The sequence below is a fragment of the Dunckerocampus dactyliophorus genome, chromosome 11, assembly GCF_027744805.1.
Source record: "Dunckerocampus dactyliophorus isolate RoL2022-P2 chromosome 11, RoL_Ddac_1.1, whole genome shotgun sequence".
Lineage (NCBI taxonomy): Eukaryota > Metazoa > Chordata > Actinopteri > Syngnathiformes > Syngnathidae > Dunckerocampus > Dunckerocampus dactyliophorus.
Window position 1 is genome coordinate 8054283 of NC_072829.1, and position 25223 is coordinate 8079505.

The 25223-nt window shown below is 41.4% G+C and overlaps 1 protein-coding gene across 2 annotated transcripts in view; it reads left to right on the top strand.

Moving 5' to 3' along the window:
• The window catches only part of rab28 (RAB28, member RAS oncogene family), a 52156-nt gene that overhangs the window by 8531 nt on the left and 18402 nt on the right, over positions 1 to 25223 (top strand). For both annotated transcript variants that reach the window (XM_054792208.1, XM_054792209.1), the window contains exons 3-4: positions 3589 to 3677; positions 7678 to 7807. In XM_054792208.1, the coding sequence (XP_054648183.1) occupies positions 3589 to 3677; positions 7678 to 7807 (219 nt within the window). The remainder of the gene's footprint in view (positions 1 to 3588; positions 3678 to 7677; positions 7808 to 25223) is intronic.

Consider the following 25223-nt stretch of genomic DNA (forward strand, 5'->3'; position numbering starts at 1 on the left):
AGCAAAGCTAAAGTTGTAGTAAAGTAGAGGTTATGCTGATTTGCGAGTTGGACTAAGGGTTGTGTTTTGATTGTGTGTCAGTTTGGGCTTATGAGACTTAGGAGAACTAAACCCCCAAAAATGTTGCGGTGGAGCTAGAAAGAAAAGAACCAGCCGTAAGCACAAGCTGGGTTCAGCTGGACTTAATATGAACTCCGACTTAATCCCGCAATTGCCTTGTTGTGCGCTTCTTATTGCACCTCCGAGGGCAGCGCACATCTATCTGCATCAGTGGAGCGGCAACAACACAGGCTCAACACTTGACTTGCTAAAGGGCCCATTTTCTGGGGAATTGGGTGTTGATGAGCTGATGAAGAGAAGGGTGGCTCGGCAAACTGGGTGGTCCTGAACTTCGTTAGGTTCTTCACCCAGGCTTTCGTCGGAGCGCTATGTCCGGGTCTCTGTGGAGCAGTAACCATATTTTAGAGCAGTGTGTGTGTTTGGTAGGGGGGTGGTGGTCGGCCTCTCTCACCATGAAGGCCAGCTTGTCAAATTTAATGTACATTTTCCAAGGCAAGTAGAGGTGAGGTTAGGCCGACTGGCAGACAACAGCCTCCTCTGTTAGGAGCTTTTTAGAACAATACCAATCAACACCATATAAGAGAAGCGTGTAAGTTTAGAGCTGGAATTTAAAAAATTGGTTCTCGTTGCCATTTTGGCATGTTTGTTTACATGACAGCTGCATTTTTGGGGCCTTAAATGCTCTTATTTGCCTTTTTTTTTTTTTTTTTTTTAGAAAATCACTGTTTCCACATCCATTGCGGTCATGTGGAAATACATCAGTTAACAAAATAGCAATGGCGCAACACAGCACAATAGTAGCGCTTGTGCTTATAATGTTGTCCGGCAAAATCAGGCTTATAACTTGTTCGGGGCTCAAACCGTCACAATCTTGTCTCGGACCGGCAATGTTTTAAGTAATGTAACATTAACTGTTACACAAGTGTTAAAATAAGTTTAACCGCTGTATAATTAAAACTACTCACTCTTTGAAGACACCTGACAGAGTTGGTTGCTGAGTGGTACTCTCACCTAAATGGCAAGTCCCTGATTACTTTTTTTCATTACGTCTTTCAAAAGCATTAACTAAAATAATGTAAAAGAACTCAACCTTTGAAGACAACTGAGAGAAGTGGTTGCAGAGCGATAACATCATTATTGTTTTTCATTATGGTTTTTAACAGCGTGAACTAAAATAAAGTAAAAATACTCAACACCTGAGACAGGTGATTGTAGAGCAAAACACTCAACTAAATGACGAATCCCTGATTAATTTCTGCACTCCACTGCTGATGGGGATGCCAACTTCATGTCAAAAAAATCCAAACTATCCCTTTAAGAATAAAGTACAATGAAAACATATGACTGGACAAACAACTTTTTTTATTTTGACAGTGTCACAAAACAATGCAGGTGCATTTTGAAATGTTTATTGTCCCACAAATTGACATTAAACTTTATCACTGTCAACATTTTTTTATACCAAATAAACCACTAATGTTATCATAATATATATAATAATTTATACTAATAATAATAATGCTAATATATCATAATAATGCAATGTTTCGTTTAAATATGGCTTCTTTCACTCTGTAAAGTTGTGGAATTGGCATTTGTGACATGTATTTTCTCACAGGCAATTTGCACTGTGTAATGTTTGCAGCATCTTGAAATGCTGGCTTTTCAACTGTGTTAAGAGCAGCATTTCTTTTGCGATGACTTTCTGTGAACGCACACCATTTAGCTCTGTTCCGTTTGTATTTACTTTACAGACCAAACGTCTCAGTGAGTGTTGAAAACTGGGTTGGGCGGATATGTTTGAGGTGGACAAGTTAGTTTCGTTGCCTTTTATGTTGCTACCACTTTGGAATAAATTCGGCACACTGGATTGTTCGTGTTGAAGGGCTCACCCTGCTCATTATTAATATTCATTCCCACACGGGCGATGGGAGCAGGCCCCTTTGCGGCAAACTTTATGGCAGCTGCTTTGGCAGTGCTGGTGTATTTGTGGGCTTTCGGGGCGGCGTTGTGGCGATGCTGGCATTTCGAGTGGCTGGTGGGGTTCGGTGTGTTGAGGATTGATGTTTTTTTTTTCTCTTGTACTCAAGTGTTTACGGAGGGTTTGGTGCGACGAGCACGTGAGGTGTTTTGAGGCAGAGGGGTGATCCCACATGATCGACATCATGTTTGTTTACAACACATGTTTAAAAGGAGAGCTTGATTTGCTCAGCCTAACTCACCTATAGCACAGTGCAGGCAATCTCGCCTCATTGGAGCGTTTTTTAACAACGATTGGTTATCTGAGCTGTTTTGCAATGATGATCTGATAATTATCGGTCCGATATTTGTCGTGCACCCCTAAAAAGTACTCAAACTTGCAAGACACCTGATGGAGGTGATTGCAAAATGGTACTGTTATTTATTGGCATTTGTAGATATTCATTTGCGCTTGTAATTAATTTAATTGTTTTGGTCAAATGTACAATGCAGCCAGACCCTTTCCTTGTCACGTTAAATTCCATCGCTGTTTCTGTGGTTATCAATACACTTTTCCACTACTGTTTTTGTGACATAAATATTTTTTTGCAGGTATTATTTTGTCAACTTTCCCATCTGTACAAGAAATAATAAATAATAATAATAATAATGTTGTACTAAGTTGTTATGTGAAAGTTGCTGTGTTAACTTGACTAGATGTGCATTTGTTTGACCTTTTTCAAGGTTTAGCTGTGGGCCTGGAAGGTTCCCCTCCCAAGGCACAAGCAGAGAAAATGCCAGTGGCGTTGAGTCAGTGTGAACCTTTGGAACACAAATAAAGCGAGTGTCCGAGCGTGGTTTGGATGGGTGGGATGGTGCTCGCTGCCGCCAAAGAGCAGTTATTCATCGCTCTCCTCAATGTAGCTTTACATTGACACTGTATAGTCTAGATGTAGTGACTGTGAACCTCAGCGTTTCCTTTCCTCGCGCTCAAAATAAGAGAGGGCGACATCGTCCAGCCGTGTCCACAGCAGCTACACTCGGACCCAGCACGGAGGCCGCGTAGCACCAGTATAAACTCTTCGCTGTCTGGTCCTCCCGCCTACTTTGACCACCCCTTTGATTTTCCAGAGGAAGAAAATATTTATTTGGATTTGGGGTTTTTTGTGCCCATCTTTCTCTCTCTCATTCAGGCTGTCTCCCACTTTCCACTGACATGAGGACAAGAGTCCTCCTATTTTCTGTTTAATTATTGCCATTTTCCTTAACAGCACATAATTCTCCTCACTTTCCTGACTTGGCAGCAAGCAGGTTATGACACACATGGCACAATGCAAACACCTTTTTTACTAAGAATTCTGGGAAGTGTTGGCAAGAACATAAATGACAAATCCCCCCCCTCCTTTTTTTTTTTTTTTTAAGAATTCTGTCAACAGTGTGGACTTTTAGCCCCAACAGCTATTTTTAGCTTTACAAACCAACAAAAACCTCAGAATCTCAGAAATTCCATTCAAATTTCACCAACTTTGTCATTAATGATGTTTTTTTTCACCTCAACTTGTCTTTTAGGCAATCTGAACGTGGCCCTCCAGGTGTGGGACATTGGAGGACAAACGTTAGGAGGGAAAATGCTGGATAAATACGTGTACGGAGCTCACGTAAGTCACCTTGATATACTACGCTCACCTAGAAAACATGCAACGTATCTTTATTTTAGCTTAAAACGTCACGCTGGCATTTTGGGTGAAGCGCTTGTCACCGCGGTGGAACAGTAATAGGAAGCACAGGAAGGATTAGTTTAGAGGGACGTCGGTGAGTCGGCTTGGGCTTATTATTACAGTCTGGTCAGAGCTCCCCCCAACTCCCTCCAGCTGGAGCCGTACGATAATAAACTCAAGCGATCGACTGACATCTGAACTGATGGTGAATGTAGCAGGTCGGTAGAAGCTCACAATTTGTGTCAAAATGATGAGGCCGTGTGGGATTTGGCCACATCCGCGAGCGGTTCTACTCTGTCGCAAGTCTCAGCTAATATTCTTGTCTTTCAGGGATTATTATTCCATGGAAGAATAATAATACTATGGATTTTTTAAAAGGATATCTTAACCAAAAAGACTAGTGTAGTTGAGGATGCTAGGCACGGGTGTCACGAGATCTCGTGAGATCAAAACGTGATGAGACTTCTCGTTGCTGTTTCTCAGCACGGCAGCCAGAAGCCAATCAGACTGTGAACTGTGACACTGCTACTATGAATGGTAATAAATGTCATATGGAAGTGGCAGTTTGCAAGACATTATTGGAAGCGCGCATTAAGTGATTTACACACTTTAAACCCTGCAGTCCAACCTACCTTGACGTTCCCAGCTTCAGCGTCAGGAAGTGACGTGGATGTTTTTTCCATCGAAGTTGAACTGCCGTGTGTGTTAATATCCAAGCAAACGTTATAGTAATTCTACACTTGATCAAAGTTACTACAGTAGTTTTATCAGATCAAAACATGTAAATGTTCGGACTTGTCTGCACCCTTAATCACCGTTACCATTAATCGACATCAACATTAATAATGGCAGCACCGGGTCTGCTCGGAGCAAGTGCCCGACTATATGCACCATGGCGGCCACAGCAAGTTGCTCTCTCCGCTCTATACTCTGGTTCTCTTGACCTCTGGAGCGGCACCGGGGCTGCCTGGATGGTGTGATGTGGCGACCATAACATAACACACGTCATACGTAGAGGAGATCTGTGTTGACAATTTAATGACATGGTCGCTATATTTAGCAAGTAGTGGTGCACATTAAAAGTGAAAGACAGGAAGTGTTTCTTGCATCATGCATTTATTCGGTAATTAAATACGTGCCTTCCACAAAGGTGAAGTATCTGCCGTGCAGGATCTCCACCTCTGATTGTGAAGCAGGCACACTGGCAGTACCTGCCTTCCTGGAAACACACATGGGTGACCAGAGTGTGGCCCATCTGTGGAACGTGGCTAAGAAATAAAATATGATAATGATAACAGACGGTATGAATTGCCTTTGAGAAAATACATGTCACAAACGCCAATTCCACCACTTTACAGGGTGAAAGTATTATGATTTATTATTATTATTACATATCATAACAGTGGTTTATTTGGTGTCAAAAACAATTAAAGAATGATATCATATAGTGCCAATTTGTGGGACAATAACCATTTCAACCATTTGTGACACGGCAAAATAAAAGTTTGTTTGTCCAGTCATATTTTTTCATTGTACTTTTCTTAAAATTAATGTTCAAATCTCGTCTCATCTTGTTCTTATGGAGTCAGTCTTGTGTATTGTCACATCTTGTCTACTGGGCCTGAACTGATGAAAGTAACAATCCAATTTATGTTTAATTCAATGAGTTTTAAAATGAATGGGAAAAATCCACAATTAATCACAGTGGAGCCTGCTAATGTCACCAACCCATCTGTCAACAACAACTTACCACATCCACCATGTTATTCTTATTACTAAAATGTGCCTGTGTAAGTCTCGACATAAAATTTGAGAACCAAAGGGGTAATTTCTATGAAAACTATTTTTGAATGTTCTGTTTCAAAGCCAGTATTGAGCAGTTGTCCATTGTTTATTGCGGTTAACAAATTGAATATTTTTTTAATTAGAGCATAGAAAAACAGTTTATGACTTTCTAAATATGATTTTTACCATTATTAGAGCCCTGTAGACATGAAGTAACACCCCTATAGTCACCTTTACACTCCTATTATTCTCTGTGTACAACACATTGTATTGTATTGTATTGTATTTGAACCTCTCCTTCTTACACCGTGGGTGTAACAGTCTGCTGCTGAAGGAGCTGCTAAGGGAAACAACAGTGTCATGTAGCGGGTGAGAGGTGTTGTCCATGATGGATGTCAGCTTTGCTCAACTATAATGCCACATATGGGATCACTGCACACATGAGACAGCCGCTGCTTTAAACATAGGATGCTTCAGATCTAACTATTCAGCCGCCAATGTATTTATTCTAAATTTATGAATTTATGAATCTAATCTAATCTAATCTAATCTAATCTAATCTAATCTAATCTAATCTAATCTAATCTAATCTGATATAATCTAATATAATGTCATGTCTCATCAATGTAACATTACTGACTCCAAGTGACCAGAATACAACATATAACTTGTCTTTCAATATTTTTGACTAATAATAGTACATAATCAACCAGAAAAAGTGGTTGTTTATTAATTAATTAATTTGTGGAAAAAAAAAAGATAGTGAGGCAACGATGTTGGAACTGTGAGGTAGTGAGGGACGACTGTAATGTAATACTGTATGTAGCTCAATTTCCCATAGATCATAGATCATGCTTGTTGCAGCCAAGCCAAGGTGCCATAAAATCAATTCCATGCAATCTTAAAGGTAAATTAATCAATTAATTGATTATTTGGCCCGTTACTTCACAAGGACACAGTGTAACGCAGCAGTTAGTTCAACAAGGAAGAGGAAGCTAGTAAACAAAATATAACAATGTCAGTGTCTCTAGATGAAAATGAAATGTTTGCAAAAAGTACCGCTGCGATTGGTACCTCAAAGGAAGGTTGACAAAAATTGTGGAGCTTTCACAACTTCTGACAATGACAATGCACAGATTTGCATCCTAGGGCAAACTGAACCAAACTGTGTTGTTTGGTACCACATTTCGATCCTTGTGGATAAATTAAGCTTTTAAATAATTGCATGTCAGTCGAAAAACGACAGCCATGGTCTGTTGGGGAACAACAGTGTCCTCAGGCAGCAGTCAAGTGCGTTGTGTCACCTGCAGAACGCCTCTTGTTTGAGGAAGAGGCCTACTGATAAGACGACTCGTCTCCATGTGAGTGCCAGTGTGTGCATTAAAGGTCTGCTATTCTGTAAAATTGACTTTTTAATGATGCTCTAACAAGTAATATGTGCCGCTCAAGCATGTTTTATAAGCACTAAAGTTACAGTGTATATGTAAAAAGTAGATAAAGTGCACAATAGCGCTTCTTGGATACACACACTCAGAGAAAGGTGCGAAAAAACATATAGTAGTTCATAGTAGCATTAAACCTACAGACACACAAAATGGGGTGTATTGTCTTACTAAAAGCACTTTTAAACTGGACAACCCATTTTCAATACACTATTGTGGGACCTCTGTAGTGTATTTAAAATAAAAAAAAAAATACTGCGAGGAGGACCTTTAACCTCAACCGCAGCACTGGCTCTCTCAAGCGCAACTGTTTGTGCCTGACCGCCTCATCACAAGTTGCTCCGCAGGTTTTAATGCCGGGTGCTGCCTGGAACTTTTGCACCTATTGTTCCGCCCCGTGCATCCTGTAATCAATCATGTACTGTTTGGAGGGGACGGGTGGCTATGACTAGCGGCTGAAGCTGTCGGCACCAACCACGCAGGTTGCGACAGTGCGTGTCTGCAGAACAAAAAGCAACAAATGCGCCTTTCAGTCATGCTGCACGGTGCAGTCATATTAGAAACATTCACCTTGCTGGCCCAGACATGGACTGATGAGGAGATAACGTAACCTCTATTTCACACCCATTACTAACCTTATGTGTGAAGCTGTCCCCAATTGATATGATAAATGAAATTCAGACAGTACAGTACACTGCTTTTCTTCAATGTAGGGGGTTCTCCTTGTGTACGACATCACCAACTACCAGAGCTTTGAGAATCTGGAGGACTGGTTCAGCATGGTGAAGAAGGCCAACGAGGAATCTGACATCCAGCCAGTCGTCTCGCTGGTAGGAAACAAAAGTGAGTGTCACACATGCAAAAACCCACAAGCCAAAAGTCTGGGCACATCCAAACTTTTCACCGGTACTGGAGAAAACAGGTCCATTTGCTCCACCCTCTCTCATATTTCATGTTACGTGCCTGTGTTCGTGTGCGGAGGAGTGAGTGTTTGATGGTGTTTGTTGGAGCGCCAGATAACCGATGTGCGTGATAAGTCCGTCGATAAGAGGGGAACTCCTGTTCGGAGCGATGGGAGTACTGATGTTTGTGAACTAGGGGGAGTCACCGGCGATGATTTAGGATCCGCGGACCATCAGACACCAGGACACTCCTTATCTGTGTGCCCCCTGTCTCGCGGTCAGACGCCTCTCTCATCAACAGTTTTCCCATTCCCAAGTTGTGGGCTCAGCAGACCAGGAAGGGTCGATGTTAACCAGACTGCTAGGGCCGCTATCAGCCTGCACCCGTCCCGCCATCTCGAAAAATAATGAGTAATAATGATAACTTGTTTTTAAACATCCCCTTTGACAGATGCGTTGTCTTGGATGCTGCTGTGTTATGGTGAAGTGTCAGTGTGTGATTGTCCACCTTGAAGGCCGATGATGAACAGCTAGCTAGAGTGGAGTCTACACATACACTGGGATCCCGCTAATGTTAACTCAACAGGGGGCCACAGGTCACACTTTAAGTCTGTCCTGTCCAGAAACATTCTCTTGTTTTCACCTGAAGCGTCAGCCTTGGGAGTGGGCGCCACTTGTATTTAGGCTGGCGTGCCTGCACTGTAATTTTTAAGTGGTGTACAACCCCCCACTCCCTCTTCGTATGGCTCTATTGCTCGGACGACTCCCATGTGTGCGTTTTTTTTTTTTTTGTCCAAAAAAGAAAATCCCACACAGATTTCCCCACTAGGAGCCATCAATCACCCTTTGAGACCTTATGAATCTCTCAGCCCTCCTGTAGGTTCATTTTTTAGTCAACTTGAAGGGTTTGTCTGCTCTTCACATCTTTGCACACACATTTTTAATTCCTCCAGTCTGCCTGTATTGCTTTTACATTTCACACGTCCATCATGCCATATTTGTGTGTTTTTCCAAATGGGATTCTTGGTTTTGCAGCAACAACAATGAACATGTGATTTCGCAGCATTCTTTCAAAGTCGAGATGTCTTTTTCTTTTTCCTAAGCGTTCCCATGATGTCGGACGAGTTGGGCAACATGTTTGCGACAAACCCGAAATAGACGTGCAGACATAACAAGAAGGAGCTTGTAAAAACACAACATTTATGTGTGTGCGAGGACCTGTTTTGGGGGGAGTTTTGACACTCGGGGACATTTCCACTTAGATCAACTTGAGGGGAAAGCTTAAAATAGTCCCATACATTTTATGTTCGTAACATGGGCCTTACACCTACAGGAAGTGAAAATGGGAGAATATGTATAGGTGGTCCATCAATGACAGCTGTAACAGTATCCACTTTTCTGGGAAGACTTTATGAAAGATTTTGGGGTGTGTCTGTGGTTTTCTTAGCTACAGACATCCACAAGGCTATCTGTGAGATCAGGGGTCACCGACTCCCACATTGGGGTGGCATTCTTCCACACCAAACTCTTCAAACCATGCCTTTATGGACTTAACCATGTGTCTTGTTTGATGTTAAAATTAATGGGTAGTCAGCAATTGAGACTTACATACAGTGTCTAACAAAAGTGAGTGCAACCCTCACATTTCAGCAAGCATTTTTATCTTCTTAAGAGATGATATCTTAGAGACCAAGGGTGTCCAAACTTTTTCCAGCGAGGTCCACACACTGGGCCACTTTGATATTTGTTAAGAGATACTGTACACTAAGAAGTTGTATACTGTATATTTCAAGAAAAAAAAAATGCATCTCAGCTTTGTCATATACAGACCCTTTCCAAAAAATTAGAATGTCATGGAAAAGTTGTTTAATTTCCATAATTCCATTCAAAAAGTTAAACTTTCATAGATTATAGATTCAGGGCCTACAATTTAAACGATTTCAAGTATTTATTTGTTTATTTTTACATAATTTGGGCTTCCAGCTCATTAAACCCACGAAAACAGGAATTCAAAAAATTAGAATACTGTGAAGAAATCAGCCCAAATTTTGCAGGGCATGAATGTTTTAAACTGAGTGTCACACACTAATCATCTACTAAACTCAAGTCACCTGCACAGGCTTCCCCAGGTGTCATTAAATTGCTTCAGTTTGGTTCAATTGTCTCAGTTGGGTTCAATATGGGGAAGACTGCAGACATGACAACTGGCCAGAAGACCATCATTGATACCCTCCATAGGATGGGTAAGCCACAAAAGTTCACAGCTAAGAAGGCTGGCTGTTCACAGAGTGCTGTGTCCAAGCATATCAATGGAAAGTCTCGAGGAAGGGCAAAATGTGGCAGGAGAAGATGCACCAGCAAAAGAGATGACCGTGGACTTCAGCGGATTATCAAACAGGGAAGATTCAAGAATCTGGCAGAGATCCAGAAAGAGTGGAATGAGGCGGGAGTCACAGCTTCAAAAACCCCCACATTCAGACGCATCCGGGAGATGGGCTACAACTGTCGGGTTCCTCGGGTCAAGCCACTTCTGAACCTGAGCCAACGTAGGAAGCGTCTCCACTGGGCCAAGGAGAAGAAGGACTGGACTGTTGGCCAGTGGTCCAAGGTCCTCTTTTCCGATGAAAGTAAAGTGTGCCTTTCATTTGGGAATCACGGTCCAAGGGTTTGGAGGAAGACGGGTGAGGAACAGAACCCAAGCTGCCTGAGGTCCAGTGTGAAAAATCCACAGTCCGTCATGATTTGGGGTGCAATGTCCGGTGCAGGTGTTGGTAAACTCTGCTTTCTTAAATCCAAGGTCACCGCAACAGTCTACCAGAATGTTTTAGAGGACTTCATGATTCCTTCTGCTGAGGATCTGTATGGAGATGCAGATTTCATCTTCCAGCAGGACCTGGCCCCTGCCCATACCGCCAGAAGCACCAAAACCTGGTTTGATGCCCATGCCATCACAGTGCTTGACTGGCCAGCCAACTCACCGGACCTAAACCCCATTGAGAATCTATGGGGTATTCTCAAGAGGAAAATGAGGGGCACCAGACCCAACAACAAAGAAGAGCTGACAACAAGCATCAAGGAAATCTGGGCTTCCATAACTCCCAGGCAATGCCACAGGCTGATTGCTTCAATGCCACGTGGCATCGAGGCAGTGATTAAGGCAAAGGGATTCCCAACCAAGTATTGAAGATTGACATATCGTTTTGAAAGTACCATATTTTGATTGATTTGATGTGATCCTAATTTCTTTCTTTTTTTTTCCTGCAAAAACTGAGAAGTAAATGGTGATTTCTTCACAGTATTCAAATTTTTTGAATTCCTGTTTTCGTGGGTTTTATGAGCTGGAAGCCCAAATTACGTAAAAATAAACAAACACTTGAAATCATTTAAATTGTGGGCCCTGAATCTATAATCTATGAAAGTTTAACTTTTTGAATGGAATTATGGAAATTAAACAACTTTTCCATGACATTCAAATTTTTTGGAAAGGGTCTGTAGGTGAAAAAGCCTATTATCAGTACCAACTTCACTGTTTTATTTTTTGTCCTAATTTTGCTGTTAAAAAAAAAAAAACTTTCTAAATGTAGCTTTTAAAAATTATATTAAATATTCTGACTTTATTGCCATAATATTTTGACTTTTTCCTGACCCAATTTTCCAAAAATTACAACTGTATTTTGCTTTCTTTGTCATGATATTGTGACTTTTAAAAAAAACGTTTTTTAATATTTCAACTCTATGCTACTGAAATACATTATTTTTCTCATAATATCACTTGTAAAATTACAGATGTTTTTTTCCCAACTATTTCTTACTTCTTGTAAATGTTCTTCTTGTAATTATGTCTTCATTCCTATTTTGAGTTTATTCCCATAATATTATAACACGAGATGTATTCCATTGTAACCTTCATGTTCAAATAAACTAAACCAAACCAAACCAAACCAAACTAAACCAAACTTTTCCCCAATTTAATTTTCCAAATATTACAGCTTTATTTTATTTTAAGCGGCATGGAAAATGGCTGGATATTATGAGTTTATTCTTGTGAAATTGCAACTTTTTTCTCATTAGAATACAACTTTTTTGTCTTCATATTTTGTCTTTTTTCTCATGAACTCACGGCTGTTTTTTCCATTTCTGTTGTTGTTTTTTAATTTTCAAACTATTTAAACTTTCTTTTACCTCTTGTAATGATGGCTTTATTTCCATAATATTTTGACTTTATTCTGGTGAAATTATAACTTTTTCCTCAAGCTAATTTTCCAAAAATGACTTTATTCTTTGTTTTTCATACTGTTACAGCTTAAAAAAAAACATCTTTCTTTAATATTTCAGCTTTGTGCTGCTAAAATAACATTATTTTTCCATATTGCATCCTAATTCTCCTAAAATGTTGACTTCCTCGTTAGATTACAACATTTTTCTCTTAATATTTTGACTTTATTTTTGTAAAATGAAGGCGAATTTTTCCATTTCTGTGACTACCAAGAAAACTGTGTCTTGCCTACAGTCAAGCATGGTGGTGGTCAAGTCACAGTGTGAGGCAACATGAGTGCTACCAGCATTGGGGAGCTGCGGGAAACATGAATTCTACCATGTACTGACTTTGGGAAGCAGAGTTTGATCCTTTACCTTTGGAAACTGGGGCACAGAACAGCTTTCCATCATGATAACAGCCCTACACACCTCCAAGATGAATCCTGCTGAGGACGCTGAAGGTAAAAAAGGTGGAGGCGAAAAGAAGGTGGAGGAGTGCAAGGTGTCTGTCCCACATCCACCAGCGCCACTAGTGATGTCATTATGGAGAAGCGAAAGCTCTGGTGATTTTCATGCCCAAGAGGATTAGGGCAGTGCTAGAAAACAATGGTGCTCACACTAAATATTCACACCAATGACACCAACTGGACATGTTCACTGTGAGGAGTACTGACTTGTGTTGCCAGCTATTTAGACAGTAATGGCTGCGTGTTGACTCATTTTTAGTGGATAGTATTTATCTAGACTGCTCTACACTGTACCCTGCCTACTCTAAAGTGTTTACTTTCTATACTATTGCCCCTTGAGAAGATAAAATATAATGTGAGATATTGTATTTGTTGCATTATACAGGGTACGATGCAGTGGGAATGGTTGGCTTTGCCTCCGTTTTAATTGGAACACTGTCCTCTCGGTGCAATTTGTGGTAATTAACCACGCGGGTCAGACCACTTTCTCCATGATGATGTCCCCTCCTTTCCTTCCTCATACCTTGGCCCGACCGCCTTCTTGCATGGCCGTGCCACTCGCAGGGAACAACCTCCCCTTTCTTCTTCACCTCAGCGTGGCCATCCTTGTGCTCGCCGAGGCACCACCGGCACGCTTCATGCTCTCGCCCCTGACGCGCTGCCCAGATGCTTGCGTTGAAGAATGGCACCACTTGTAACAATTCAGAGGGGAAGCCAGTGAAATATTTGGATGAGGCTTCCCGCGCACGCTCCCTGCACACAATCCAAACATGCCTTTAGGTAAAGCGACACTGTTGTGCTGCTGTTGGGTACATGAGGACTGAAGGAATGCTAAGTTCTGTCCAAACATACTATAAATGGATCTTAAGAGTGTGGTCCAGTGTGACACCATATGGAACTGTCCAGAGGAATGCTCTTGCTTGAAAAAATACTTCTTTGATTTCCCATAATAATAATAGAAATTGAATTATCTGTTTCAGGGTCAAACTGTTATCATCATAAAACCTTCTGATTGTCGCATATCATACGAATTTTCACCAATATTAAATCGGTCTCAGAGGTCCCACAATAGTGTGTTGAAATTGTTTTGTCCAAATCTAGATATTTAGACGTTTTAAAAGTGCTTTCAGTCAGCCCTACTGGGAACACGCTGTTTTGTGTGTCTGTAGCTTTAATGCTAATGAGCTGTTTTTTTCATACCTGTCTCCATAGTGTGTGTCTCTCTAAGAAGCGCTATTGTGCACTTACTTTATCCATACACGGTATCTCTGCACATCTCTGCATCTCTGCACATCTATTACACTCTCCAGTGTAATAGATGTCATAAATCACATACATTAACATTAAGGAGTGGGACAGGAGGACACAAATGCTACACTAGCTTCGCTATGTGAGCTAAAGTACTAACATTATAGTCACATTTTAACAGCAACATCATGTGAGGATTGCCTATATGCTAAAGAAAACAAAATGTTCGACTTACAGCTCCCACATCTCCAGCTGACGGCTGGATGGCAGAGCTTTGTTTTAAGATGTGTAGTAAAGCAAAGCAAAGCTCTGTCCGCTGTGGAGTGGTGGGCCTGTAGAGTTCAGTAAAAGTGGTCAGATATGAGGAACTCTTGCTTGAAAATGATTACACCAAATTTTCTTAAAAATCTGTGTCAGTACAACCCTTGCAGCATTCAAATTTGTAGCTTCTACTGTACTGACAGTCGACAGCACTAACACAGATGTTTCAACGTACTTTCATTAATGGGACCTGATATAAATTTCCTTGTACTGCTTGTGTTAGTACTTGTGTAGACAAGCACTCTGCTTCATTTATCAAGCCATGTTGTTTTTATTGAGCGATGTTCGCAAAGGCCCTTCCCATCACCAGTGCTCTCTCTCCCTCAGGAGCTCCAGCACCATCCATCAAATCCTAGCACAGCCTCTATTTGGGTGACTTAAATGGGTTCAGTTCTCTTAACCCCTCCTCATCACTCACGGGGTCTTTGCTCAGAGGGTCTTGGCGGCCAATCCGCTCAGTGTACTCCATGGGAAACTCCATGTCACTAGTGTCTTACCTACTTGACTTCTTTTTTTTTTTTTTTTTTGCCTTTTTCTGCAATCTCAGGGGCTAGCCACATGGAAACGTTTTTAGGTCAAAACAGCAAAGTATTTTATCGTTTCAGCCTCTCAGCCAAACGGGAACGGCTTTCTGGGTGAGCTGAAACAGTATTTTTTAAAAACGACTTCCAGAGTGGGAAAATCTGAAAACGCCGGCTTGTCGTTACCGTGTATACAGGCAATACGAGAACGATGACATCACCGTCCCACCGCCGCCTCATCGCCGTCACGTGACCAGAACTGAGCTTTGATGACAAGCCGACATAATATCTGAATATTTCGACGGACATGACTCACCTCAGTCTATATTCTCCTGATATTTTGTCTTGCACTCCATAATGACTTGCAGAAGTAATTCCACCTCTCGTAAGCGTAAGACGACCGACCTATGCGCATGCTCTCTTTCTTCTGTCATGTGTCGTGTGGTTCCGTCTGCGTGCCTGTTCAAAGCGCCACACGTAGGTGTGCCTCGTGTATTACATCGTTTTCACTCAGTCATGCGTTCCTGTCTGGATGCAACTCTATACCTATCTGGAACAGTGTTGATGTGACTTTTGTCAACCTACCAAAAAAAAAAAAAAATCCTAAGAACGTTCCCGTGTGGAGCGGACCTCAATGTCACTATCTTGCACCATCACTGTTTCAGTTACACACTTAACCATATCGCTCTCATGTGTGGATGTTTGGTGTGGTCGCTTTTACTCACAGTGATGTCTTTTTGTTGGCTCTGTGTTGCTGTTGTGTCAAACAACATACTCTTGTTTGCCTTGTGTGCAGATCTCTCCATGTGTCGTTACCAATCGCACTTCTTCCGTTTTTTCCACCCGGCCATGCAAGAGCCGAAGCAGAAACATGGCTCTTCTTGTGGAGCGTGTCCACGCCACCAACATAGTCTATCTTGACGTGTTTGGACATTTGATGTGGCGTCAGGTGAAGCGCCACCACCCCCGGCACCTCCGTGCCTGCCCGTCCAGCTGCCACAGTTCCTGTGCATTCAGTGTAGGCCTGCACATTTCTCAATAGAGAGATGCTCACAAGTCCAGGGGTGCAGAGGAGCTCAATGTGCTTCTGTTTTTGGTATAGCTGAAAAATGTTTTTTCTGGCTCAACCCACTCGTACTTAGGTCCTCTTACAACAAACTAAAAGGTCCTAATTGCCCCCGAGGGAAAGGTTTAGCCACAATAGACATGTGGTGGGACAAAAGCCCAGTACTCTTGCACCCTCAACCCCTCCCCAGATTTGAAGGGATGAACACGTCAGCAGTGTCTGTGTTGCACGGTAGGTTGTGCAACCACAGCTTTGACGCTGTATATACAGTATATAGACCTAGTTAAGGCATGGTTTACGGCTGGATAAAAACCTGGAATGTCTGCCGTTTTGCAGCAAATCCAGCGTTTCCTTTTTCTCTTCACTTTTATATTCGGCCTAAAAGGGTCGGTGCAGACGTATCGAGTTGTCCCAGTAAACTCCGCCGGCTGTCTTTTTTTTTTTTTTTTTTCAAATAGAAAGTCTGGACAGAGACGGAAAATGTAGAATCGAGTTACAGCTGGAATCAAGTGGGATGAGTGAAGAACTCCAGCTGTATTACATTGCGACAGATAAGTGGTGTAACGATCCCTGCGGCCAATGCTGAGCTGTGCGACCGGCACACATACGTTCTAGGAGTTTGTTCAAGCTGATTTGTGGGCACTTCCAACGTAACGCAACTTGAACTATGATTTAATTGTGAATCGCTGACTCTGCTGTGCACCCCTCCCCAATCTCTCTCATCTCTTTGGACTCTTGTGCCTGTTAAAACATGGAAAGTCCTCATTCATTCTAGCCATCCATAAAGCAAATATTGTTGCACATGCAGCCGATGATCAGTCTTCCAATACCGTCTTGTGTGGTCAGTCACGGGCCATTTGAGTTGCACAGCGAGGCTTAGCCACCTGACCTGAATGCATCCTGGAACCCTCATCATTCTCAGGCTCGACTTTATTTCTTCACTTCTCCACAACATTGATATGGAGGAATTTGTGGAGGGAGCGAGGCGGTGCGGGTGTGCAAGATTTTTGGTATATTACCCACTGATCTGCATCCCCTGGCTTACATGTTTTTGAAACACAACTTGTCATCTGTAATTTGCCAAATCTCCCTTTACATCACTGACTACGCACACCGTTTTTGGATCAGCTCCCTCGTATTTGCACTAGTAGCCTCAGGGGCTGTTTACATGAGACAAAGAAGTTTGTTTTAAATGATGATAGTGTTTTGGATCCTAACAACAGGTCTCAAAGCAGAAGCTGCTAGCCTCTTTTCTATAGAAATGCTGCAAAGTAGTCACATCGGAAAAATAACAGTAGATTGGCCATTTATTATCCTAGAATCTAGCAAAGTAGGACATTGCAGTAACTCATTGCACATTCACACAGTGACACTGAATCCCAATATCAACCCGAAAGTTGACACTAGCGCGCCGTGTGTCATATAAAATAGACAGAGACAATCGTTTTCAACACACCAGGACGGGAGAAGTGAGCCTTGGGTGTTAATCTTCACACCCCTTTTCCCAGCATTGCAGGATACCCTTACAAGCTGGCAACGTTCCGCCTTTGTAATGGCTCTGAAGGCAAAAAATAGCTGGGTAGACTTACGTCCCGGCATTCTGTTTATACAGAACAGTGACACTGAATAATAATAATAATAATAATGCCTGGCACTTATACAGCGCTTTTCAAAAGACGGAAAAAAGGCATGAAAAGGCTAGCTTTTACAGGAATTGTGAAAGGGGATTCTGTTTCCATGTAAAAAACAAATACTGTAGTCTATGAAAATGTTCAGCGTGTATTCTGGAAATGTGCGAGGAAGTCCGAGTCAAAACAGTATAGCCGAACATAGTGTTTGTTGTAACTCTTAAGTACTGTGGAACCTCATCTAGCGTCATTCATTAATTTGTTCCAGAATGTCAGACGTAGGTATGAGCCCGTATGAGATTCTGACGGTATGATATTGTGATGGTTATGGTTTAATTTTATTTCAACATGCATGCAAGTTACTATGGAATGCATCACATAATTCAATTCACAGTTCCACATGTCCAAAAGGAGTAAGAGAGGCAAAGCTTATTTAATCCTACCCCCCATTCGTTCCACATCTTGTGCAGTACATTTTATTCACTTCCTGTATTCCATATGTGATTTTTTTTTTTTAGGTCATGTAACAATATGATGATGTAATATGAACAATAACAATATGATGATAACCCAGTTTCGACTGCGAGGAATAACACAGGATGTGACGTGAAAGTATTACCACACAGTGGCCGTGCTGGACCTCCACTTTCTGTCATATCGTAGAAACGGTATGACGCACAATTTTAGTGGTTTTGAAACCGTGCCTTTTTTCATACTGTTGTGTACCTTGAAACCGGGAGCCGGCCCATGCCTAGTCAGACGAAACCCGAAGCATTCTCCGTCAACTGAATGAATTTTTCCCATAACAAATAATGCAAATCCAGTTAATTTTTTTCCGGGCACCCAAAAACAACATTTTAGTATTTATAGTTTTACATGCAAAAAACAATTAAAAATGCATATAAATGACAACTGAAAGGGATACTTTAAAATTTAACGTCAATTTTACCTTGATTAAAAAGCTTTTGTTGACACATACGGAGATCACGAGCAGCGAGGGAGCAGAGAGATCCACACGGATGACACCTTCATACTTTGCTATTTCTTCAATTTGATAGTGTTTTCTCACCTGTTTTATTAAAATGCTGGCACTTGCAACTTTGTTTGGTTCCATTGTGGGTTATTTTGCAGCCGTGATCAATAAGAAAAGCAAAGACTTGTGCCGTAACTGTTGGCAAAGAACTACAGAGTCAACAGCTAATGATGTCATAGACTGGTGACTGAGTTGGGAGACAATGACTTCGGGTTACGGTGTCCATGCTAACACGCTGCTAACAGTGAGATAAAAATAGATAACACAGATAAAAAAATAGAGAGAAATAAGGAAAAATAAATTAAAAAAACAGAAGCATATTATTTATTTTTTACAACAGTGTATTAATAATACCACAAAATGTGTGCCATATTGTGGTCTAACTGGGAAATGTATTCGAACGGAGGCAAAATTTTGTTATATTTTTACGTAAACTGAAAAATACTCGTACGCTCATTGAGGTTCCGTTGTACTTTTAACAGTTCTCCAGCAAAAAGTACCTGCGCCACTATACTATCCTCAGTATTGTGTGTAGCGTTTCTTTACAAAGTAATATACTGTCCTGACGTGCATTTGAAGTAAGAGTGCACAAAAACTACTACTAAGTTGTTGTGCCATACCGTTAAGCAGAACTTACTTTCCATCTTAGAGGTCTCCGGTGTGACTAATATTTCACTCGCTGTACATTTCATAGAAGATGCCTGTGGACCAAATAATTATGAATAGACTCACAGGGATGTATCGTGTCCAATGATGAAGGCTCCCCTGTGCTCTGTAGAAATATTATATAGCACATAGCTGTGCTTCGGCCTCACAGAGGCATGCATTACTGGTCGCCTCGCCCATAAAAGTCCACTTAGTTTAACAGCGGCAGGAGAGCTCGGAGGACACGGCCAGTGAAACCCCGGGCAGCGTCTTGTGCGGTCAGCTCAGAACTGGGCCTTTTGTTCACATTTCACGAGTCTTGAGGGTCCGCTAACCCAGCCTGCGAGACGCTTGGACCCACGTTTTTACTGGCGTAAGTAGTGCAAGTAGTGCAGCTACCGCCAGCCTTTTAGGAGGAAGGGAAGACCACATTGTTGCGAGGCCACCATAGAAGAGAGTGTGATTGAGGTGTGAAAATGTGTGTGTGACGCCGCACGTGTACTTTTCATGAAAAACGATCAAATGACAAGATGAGCTGTGATCAATGAGCTGTCGACAGAACACTTCTGACCTAGTGGAAAGCAAGTCCCCTGACGTTCCTGGCCGGTTTCAGGCCACCAGGGCAGGGGGGCACCGCCGCACAAAGAGTGCTCTGTCTCTGTCAGGATTCCCCCGAGGAGTCTCGCGAAAAGGCCCCGCTCACCTCCGACAACACCAGCCGGCAAACAGCACTTCATCTGTCCGTAGTCACTCGAAGCCGTCGTGATTATGTTATTACCGACGCTTTAATACGCTGATGATTGCTTCTCATTATTCTGTCACCAGTCATATGCACGTAGATCCACTCGTACAAGGAATTAATTGATAGCACAGAATTGCGACGTTGTTACGGGAGAACTGGCTTTTCCTGAATTGTAAAAGGCGGTTGAGGCCGCAATAATATAAAGGATTCATTTTAGAAGTCAGGCACTTTTCTATTAAATGGATATAAATTGTTTCAATCTGAAAATAAACATCTAACAATACTGTTGCTGTTAAGAGTGCCCTTACCTCTGAATAACATCTTGGTGTCTTTTAATAAATCATTCTTAATTTCCTGCTTTTGCATGAAAATTTTGAATCAACAGTGCGACTGGAGATGCTTTTTTGCTGTTGCATTATGTATATTTTCCACAGACACCTTTTGCAAACTTCATTTTAAGTTCTGAAAGTAAATGTTTCACATAAATTACCAAGTCATTTAACTTTACTAGCCGCCTGTGCTCTGTGGGTCGGATAAATGTCTGATTAAAGCTGAATGATTTATGTCGCACTTTAAAAGACTTTTGTAGGCTGTAAAGGATCATTTGCACAGCTCGTAGGAGAAATTGCAAGTGTAAATTGAACGTCACTTCAATTAACTTTATAGATTCCCTTTCTTGAAAAAACAAAACTAAAAAAAAAAAAGCAACACTGACCATACTGGAAAAAAGGCACTGGCATTGACGGACCCTTTAGTCAAAATGTCTTGGAACTTTATTTAACTTTGAACCTCAAGAATTTGACATTTCCTCCTGTCTTTGAGTTATTGTGATACAAAATGAATTAAAAGTTGTTATACATTATTTTACACACCCTTGAATTGAATCTCTTATTGCCGACATTTTTCTTCTGTGCATCCAAGACAGAAGCTACTTACAAGTCTGTACGTATTTGTGTAAGCTAACTCCTTCTACTCCTGAACCGCTGCACACAAAGGGGTGAACATTTCTCAAATCATGCACCCCTACTGTGATGCCTGTGCTATTAGTTCTCTGACGTGTACACCACATGGTTTGGCCCCACAAGTCGGACTGAGTGGAAAAAACTCACTCAGCTCAATGCAAAACACTCACTGTAACTTTAGGGTGTTGAGCCTAATCACCACCCAATTTGGTACACAACTTTCAGGGACTGTCAAGCACCTGTCTGTAACATTTTAGCACATTTGGTTGTAAAAAAAAAAAAAAAAAGAAAAAAAGGGCTGCTTTCAAGCAAAGCATCTTCACAGGGGATCAGGTGGGACTTAGCAACTAACTGTCCATAAATCACTGACCATTTGTCTAATGATTATGAAACTATGAGGGTATCATATTACATGTATGAACGCATATATTCCAAAGCATTTTGACCACAACCCATAGGGAGCACCAGAAATATTCACAGAGGTGTCCTAATTTTTGACTGTGCATTAGACACACAAAGAAACCCACATACAGTATGTGCTACAGCATATTCCAAAGCAATGCACATTTTAACAATATCATCTAAACACCTTAGCCTTATCTTGTTAAGGGCTTTGTGGATCACCACATGACTAGTTTACCTTGTGTTGGATTTGATTTTTAGCCGTGTGATAATCTTCACTTCACCATCCACAGTCTGCATTGGTTCATGTTGGTCATTGAGGGGCTGGAAACTGAAGAAAACCCAGAGGGTCTTGAAGTTCCTGCTGTTAGGTAATGTTGGAAGTGATCGTCACTCCCCTGGGGTTGATTAGTCTCAGCCCGTGTAACTTTCTCTTAATAGGATATGACCCCTTAGAGCCCCCCCTGACAACAAGCGGCCCACCATTTCTGCCACATTCCACCCTCAGCCCTCAGACGCGGCCTATAGCTGCTGTTTAGTTTAAAAGCAGGCTGCCAGCAATTAAATGTGCTATGTTAAACATATTCTCTGGGAAACTTGTTGCAATTGGTCCCCAGCAGCCTACTCGCAGGGCCAATAAGTAGGTGTCTCTGTTACCTCATTGCACAATGCAGCACAGAGCTATTATATAGTCTATTGTTCTGTCCTGGAGGGTACACTGCAAAAAATGCTGGGTTGCAGAATTTTCTTTTTTTTTTCTTTTAACATGGTTTTATTTTCACCAGTATGTTCACAAATATAAGTGATTGATCGGTAGATAGACAAACATACAATCAAATAATGGTATAAGAATTGGTATAGCACAAAGTACATTGAGAACTATGATAGAAATAGAATTAAAGATACCGCTTGCTTTCTGGTTAGAAAGACTAAAAAGCTTAAAATAAATTCAAAATAATATATATATATATTTTTTAAATCTATTATTTCTATTGTGCAACTGTAGAATCACAATGACCAAAAATTTAATGAAAAATCAATCTGTAAGAATTGTTTGTAAATGAGGCCCAATTATACATTATATATTAATGTTACTTATGATGATGTGTTATATTTTTATTGTTTTGACAGCCTATAGCAGTATAGCAGTTAATTTGCTACTTTAGTACAAGGTATTGCTCTATGATATTAATAAAACAATAGAAAAAATTAAACAATATATATGTGTGTGTGATATATATATATATAACAGATACATGTTAATAATGCTAATAATAATAGTTTTCATAAATGAATCAGTAAATTAAATCAGTTGCAGTGTTTTGCTGATATTATGTTATATTATATGGCATATGCTGTGTGGCAGTTCGCAGTTTTCTTTCATCTGTATTGTTCAGTTCTACATTTTTAGGGAGTATTTCAGTCTATGCAATTTCATGCAAACATCAACTGTTCAAACAAAGGTCATATATTTAGATGTGTGTTCCTGGGAGATTTGCAACCAACCTCACCACCAAGTTTGCAGTGATGTTAAAGAAAACATGTTTTGCAGGTTTTGAGATGTCGTAAACGGTCCACTCCACCGTGGCTAAACTACACCGCTCCTTGCAGGAAGAGCCTCATTTATCCATCAGATAGTTATCTCCCAAACTGTTGACTCGAAATATGCCGCATTGGCGTGCAGATATTTTAAATAAACAGTGATGGTGACGAGAGTGAGGGAGCTCCATTGCTCTTGACGAGTGATGATCCAACGCCCACCCCCCCACCACTTTTGCTATCTCTTATGTGCTTGGACGCCTAAACAGTTGAAGGTCGTGTTTGCAGTCACTTCCTCCTAGGTTGTTAAGCTGATGTACAGTTTGACAGACGTGGAGGGAAACCAGAACATGGCGGAAAGATTGTTTTGACCTGATAAGTAGAGATGGGGTACATTAGGGAGACAAATAGCGCAAAACCTCAAAACGCTGGGATTAGTCTAATATTTAGGCGACAAAGACAATTGCCACATGCTACTGAATAGTCTCAAATAGTGGATTTTAACATGGTGTCGAGCTGCACTGCATAATTTTGGGATGAGTTCACACTGGTTATATTCTGCCACATTTACAAGCTTAGATTTCACAAAAAGCTCCTAAAATACAACTTTAAAGAGTGCCGTTATTATTTAAACGGTGGTCCATGTTGTTCACATGTTCACATTAGAACTCAAGTGGACCGAGACCAATCTCTCAAGCGATCCCGACCTGTGTGTTTCGGATGATCACAGTCAACCGTACTAGCAGAGCAAATGCACCAGAGTTCCGTTTAACTGAACCAAACATGACAAGTGTGAATGCAAAACGTTGACCTTTTGGTAGCCAAAATATGAAAACCACGGTCTCAGTACGATGCAATGCACTTTTGAAACAACAGTGCAACAGTGCAACCTCAGTTAGTGTATTTTGCGTATACGCAACAAATTTGCCTCGGTTTGTGTACATTTTCCTGTTAGGCATACGTCTTGTCATGTTATTAATACATTGCATGAGTCCAACTGTGTTCTTAACAGATTTTTATCACAAAACATCCATGTTAGCATCACCTTAGCATGAAAACTGAAACTGGAATTCATTGTCCCCCAGCTCCATCATTATTTATGACATCATCAGTGACTTACTCTGTAGTTCTTTGCAAAACAGTTACGCCACAAGTGTCTGCTTTTCTTATTGATTACGAAATGCTGCAAAATAACCCACAATGGAGCCAAACAAAGTTGCAAGTGCCTTCCTGCACTTTGATAAAGAAGGTGAGAAACACTATTGGATTCAAGAAATAACTCTTAGCAAAACACAAAGGTGGTATGCGTGTGGCCCTCGCTGCCTCATAGCCGTCTTTGTCAACTATCAAGTCTTCAATCGAGGTAAAAGTGAGCTAAATGTTCATTTATCCCTTTCATTCGTCATTTGAGACCTTCTGTAATGGATTAATGGCACTAACCGAGGTTCCGCTGTACAACCACAATAATAAACATATTGTGCTCTTTGACAGTCACTTCAAAACTGAGCTATTGTATCGGATCTCATTCGATTATCATCAGTTACAGTTGCTCTACAGTCTTGCCCAGGTTAATGTTGCCCAGTCTTGATGCCGACACATGATTGATAACCTCTCCCAAGTGTGCAGGATCCAAAAGATTAGCAGTGTTTACCCTCTAGTAGCATGCAGGGTACCTCTGCTTGTTAATGAGGGGAATTAATAACCCGCTGACGCCCCTGGAGATAGCTGTGTTTATGCGTGGGCCGAGACATGACAGTCTGTCCCTTTGCCGTGAAAGCTTTGTGTTTATACATCTCTTACAATGATGATAATCTTTGCTTCTAGTGGGAAATGATTCTCCCCCCAAAAGTAGTTTGGTTTCTGTGGCTTGGCTGATGGGCATTTTTGGGGTTGTGTGACGTGCTGAGATATTAATATTACTCAATAAAAGCAGTGTTTATGTTCTCTGGGACCATATATCTGTCTTTCTCGGTGCAGCTCTCAGGGCATGAGAACACAGTAAATCTTTGACAGCCTCACACAAAGACTACAACTCTTGGTGGGGGCATAGAGAGAAACACAACACCGTACAGTAGCCCAACCTCCTCCAGGTATCATAGACGTGCAAGCACCAGATACTAGGTGTGGCCGCCTTAATGCACAAAAGCCAGAAATAAAGAGTGAAGCTATTGCTTTTCAGCAGCGAGACCCCCGGGTGACCTTCTTCAGAGACCCCGGCATGACCCCACACGGAGGAAAAGGGAGAAGCAGAGCAAAAGGAGTCAAATGCACAGGCAGCATCAAGACAAAAGCTAAAAAGCTAGGTGTTGTCATTGTAGCCTCAGTAAATCAGCAGCCAGGTGACAGTCCCATTTCTTGGACTAGTGTGCCCACCTTATCCTTCTCATAAGTCACAGCCCTTTCTGCATTTACGGTCTCGCCTTTAGCGAGTTAGTCCCTGGTCCACTTATTGTTCCTGACCATCTTTGCTTCCATCAGGTCAGATAAAGGTTCTTAGCTTCAGGGTGGAATGTGTCCCACAGTGTG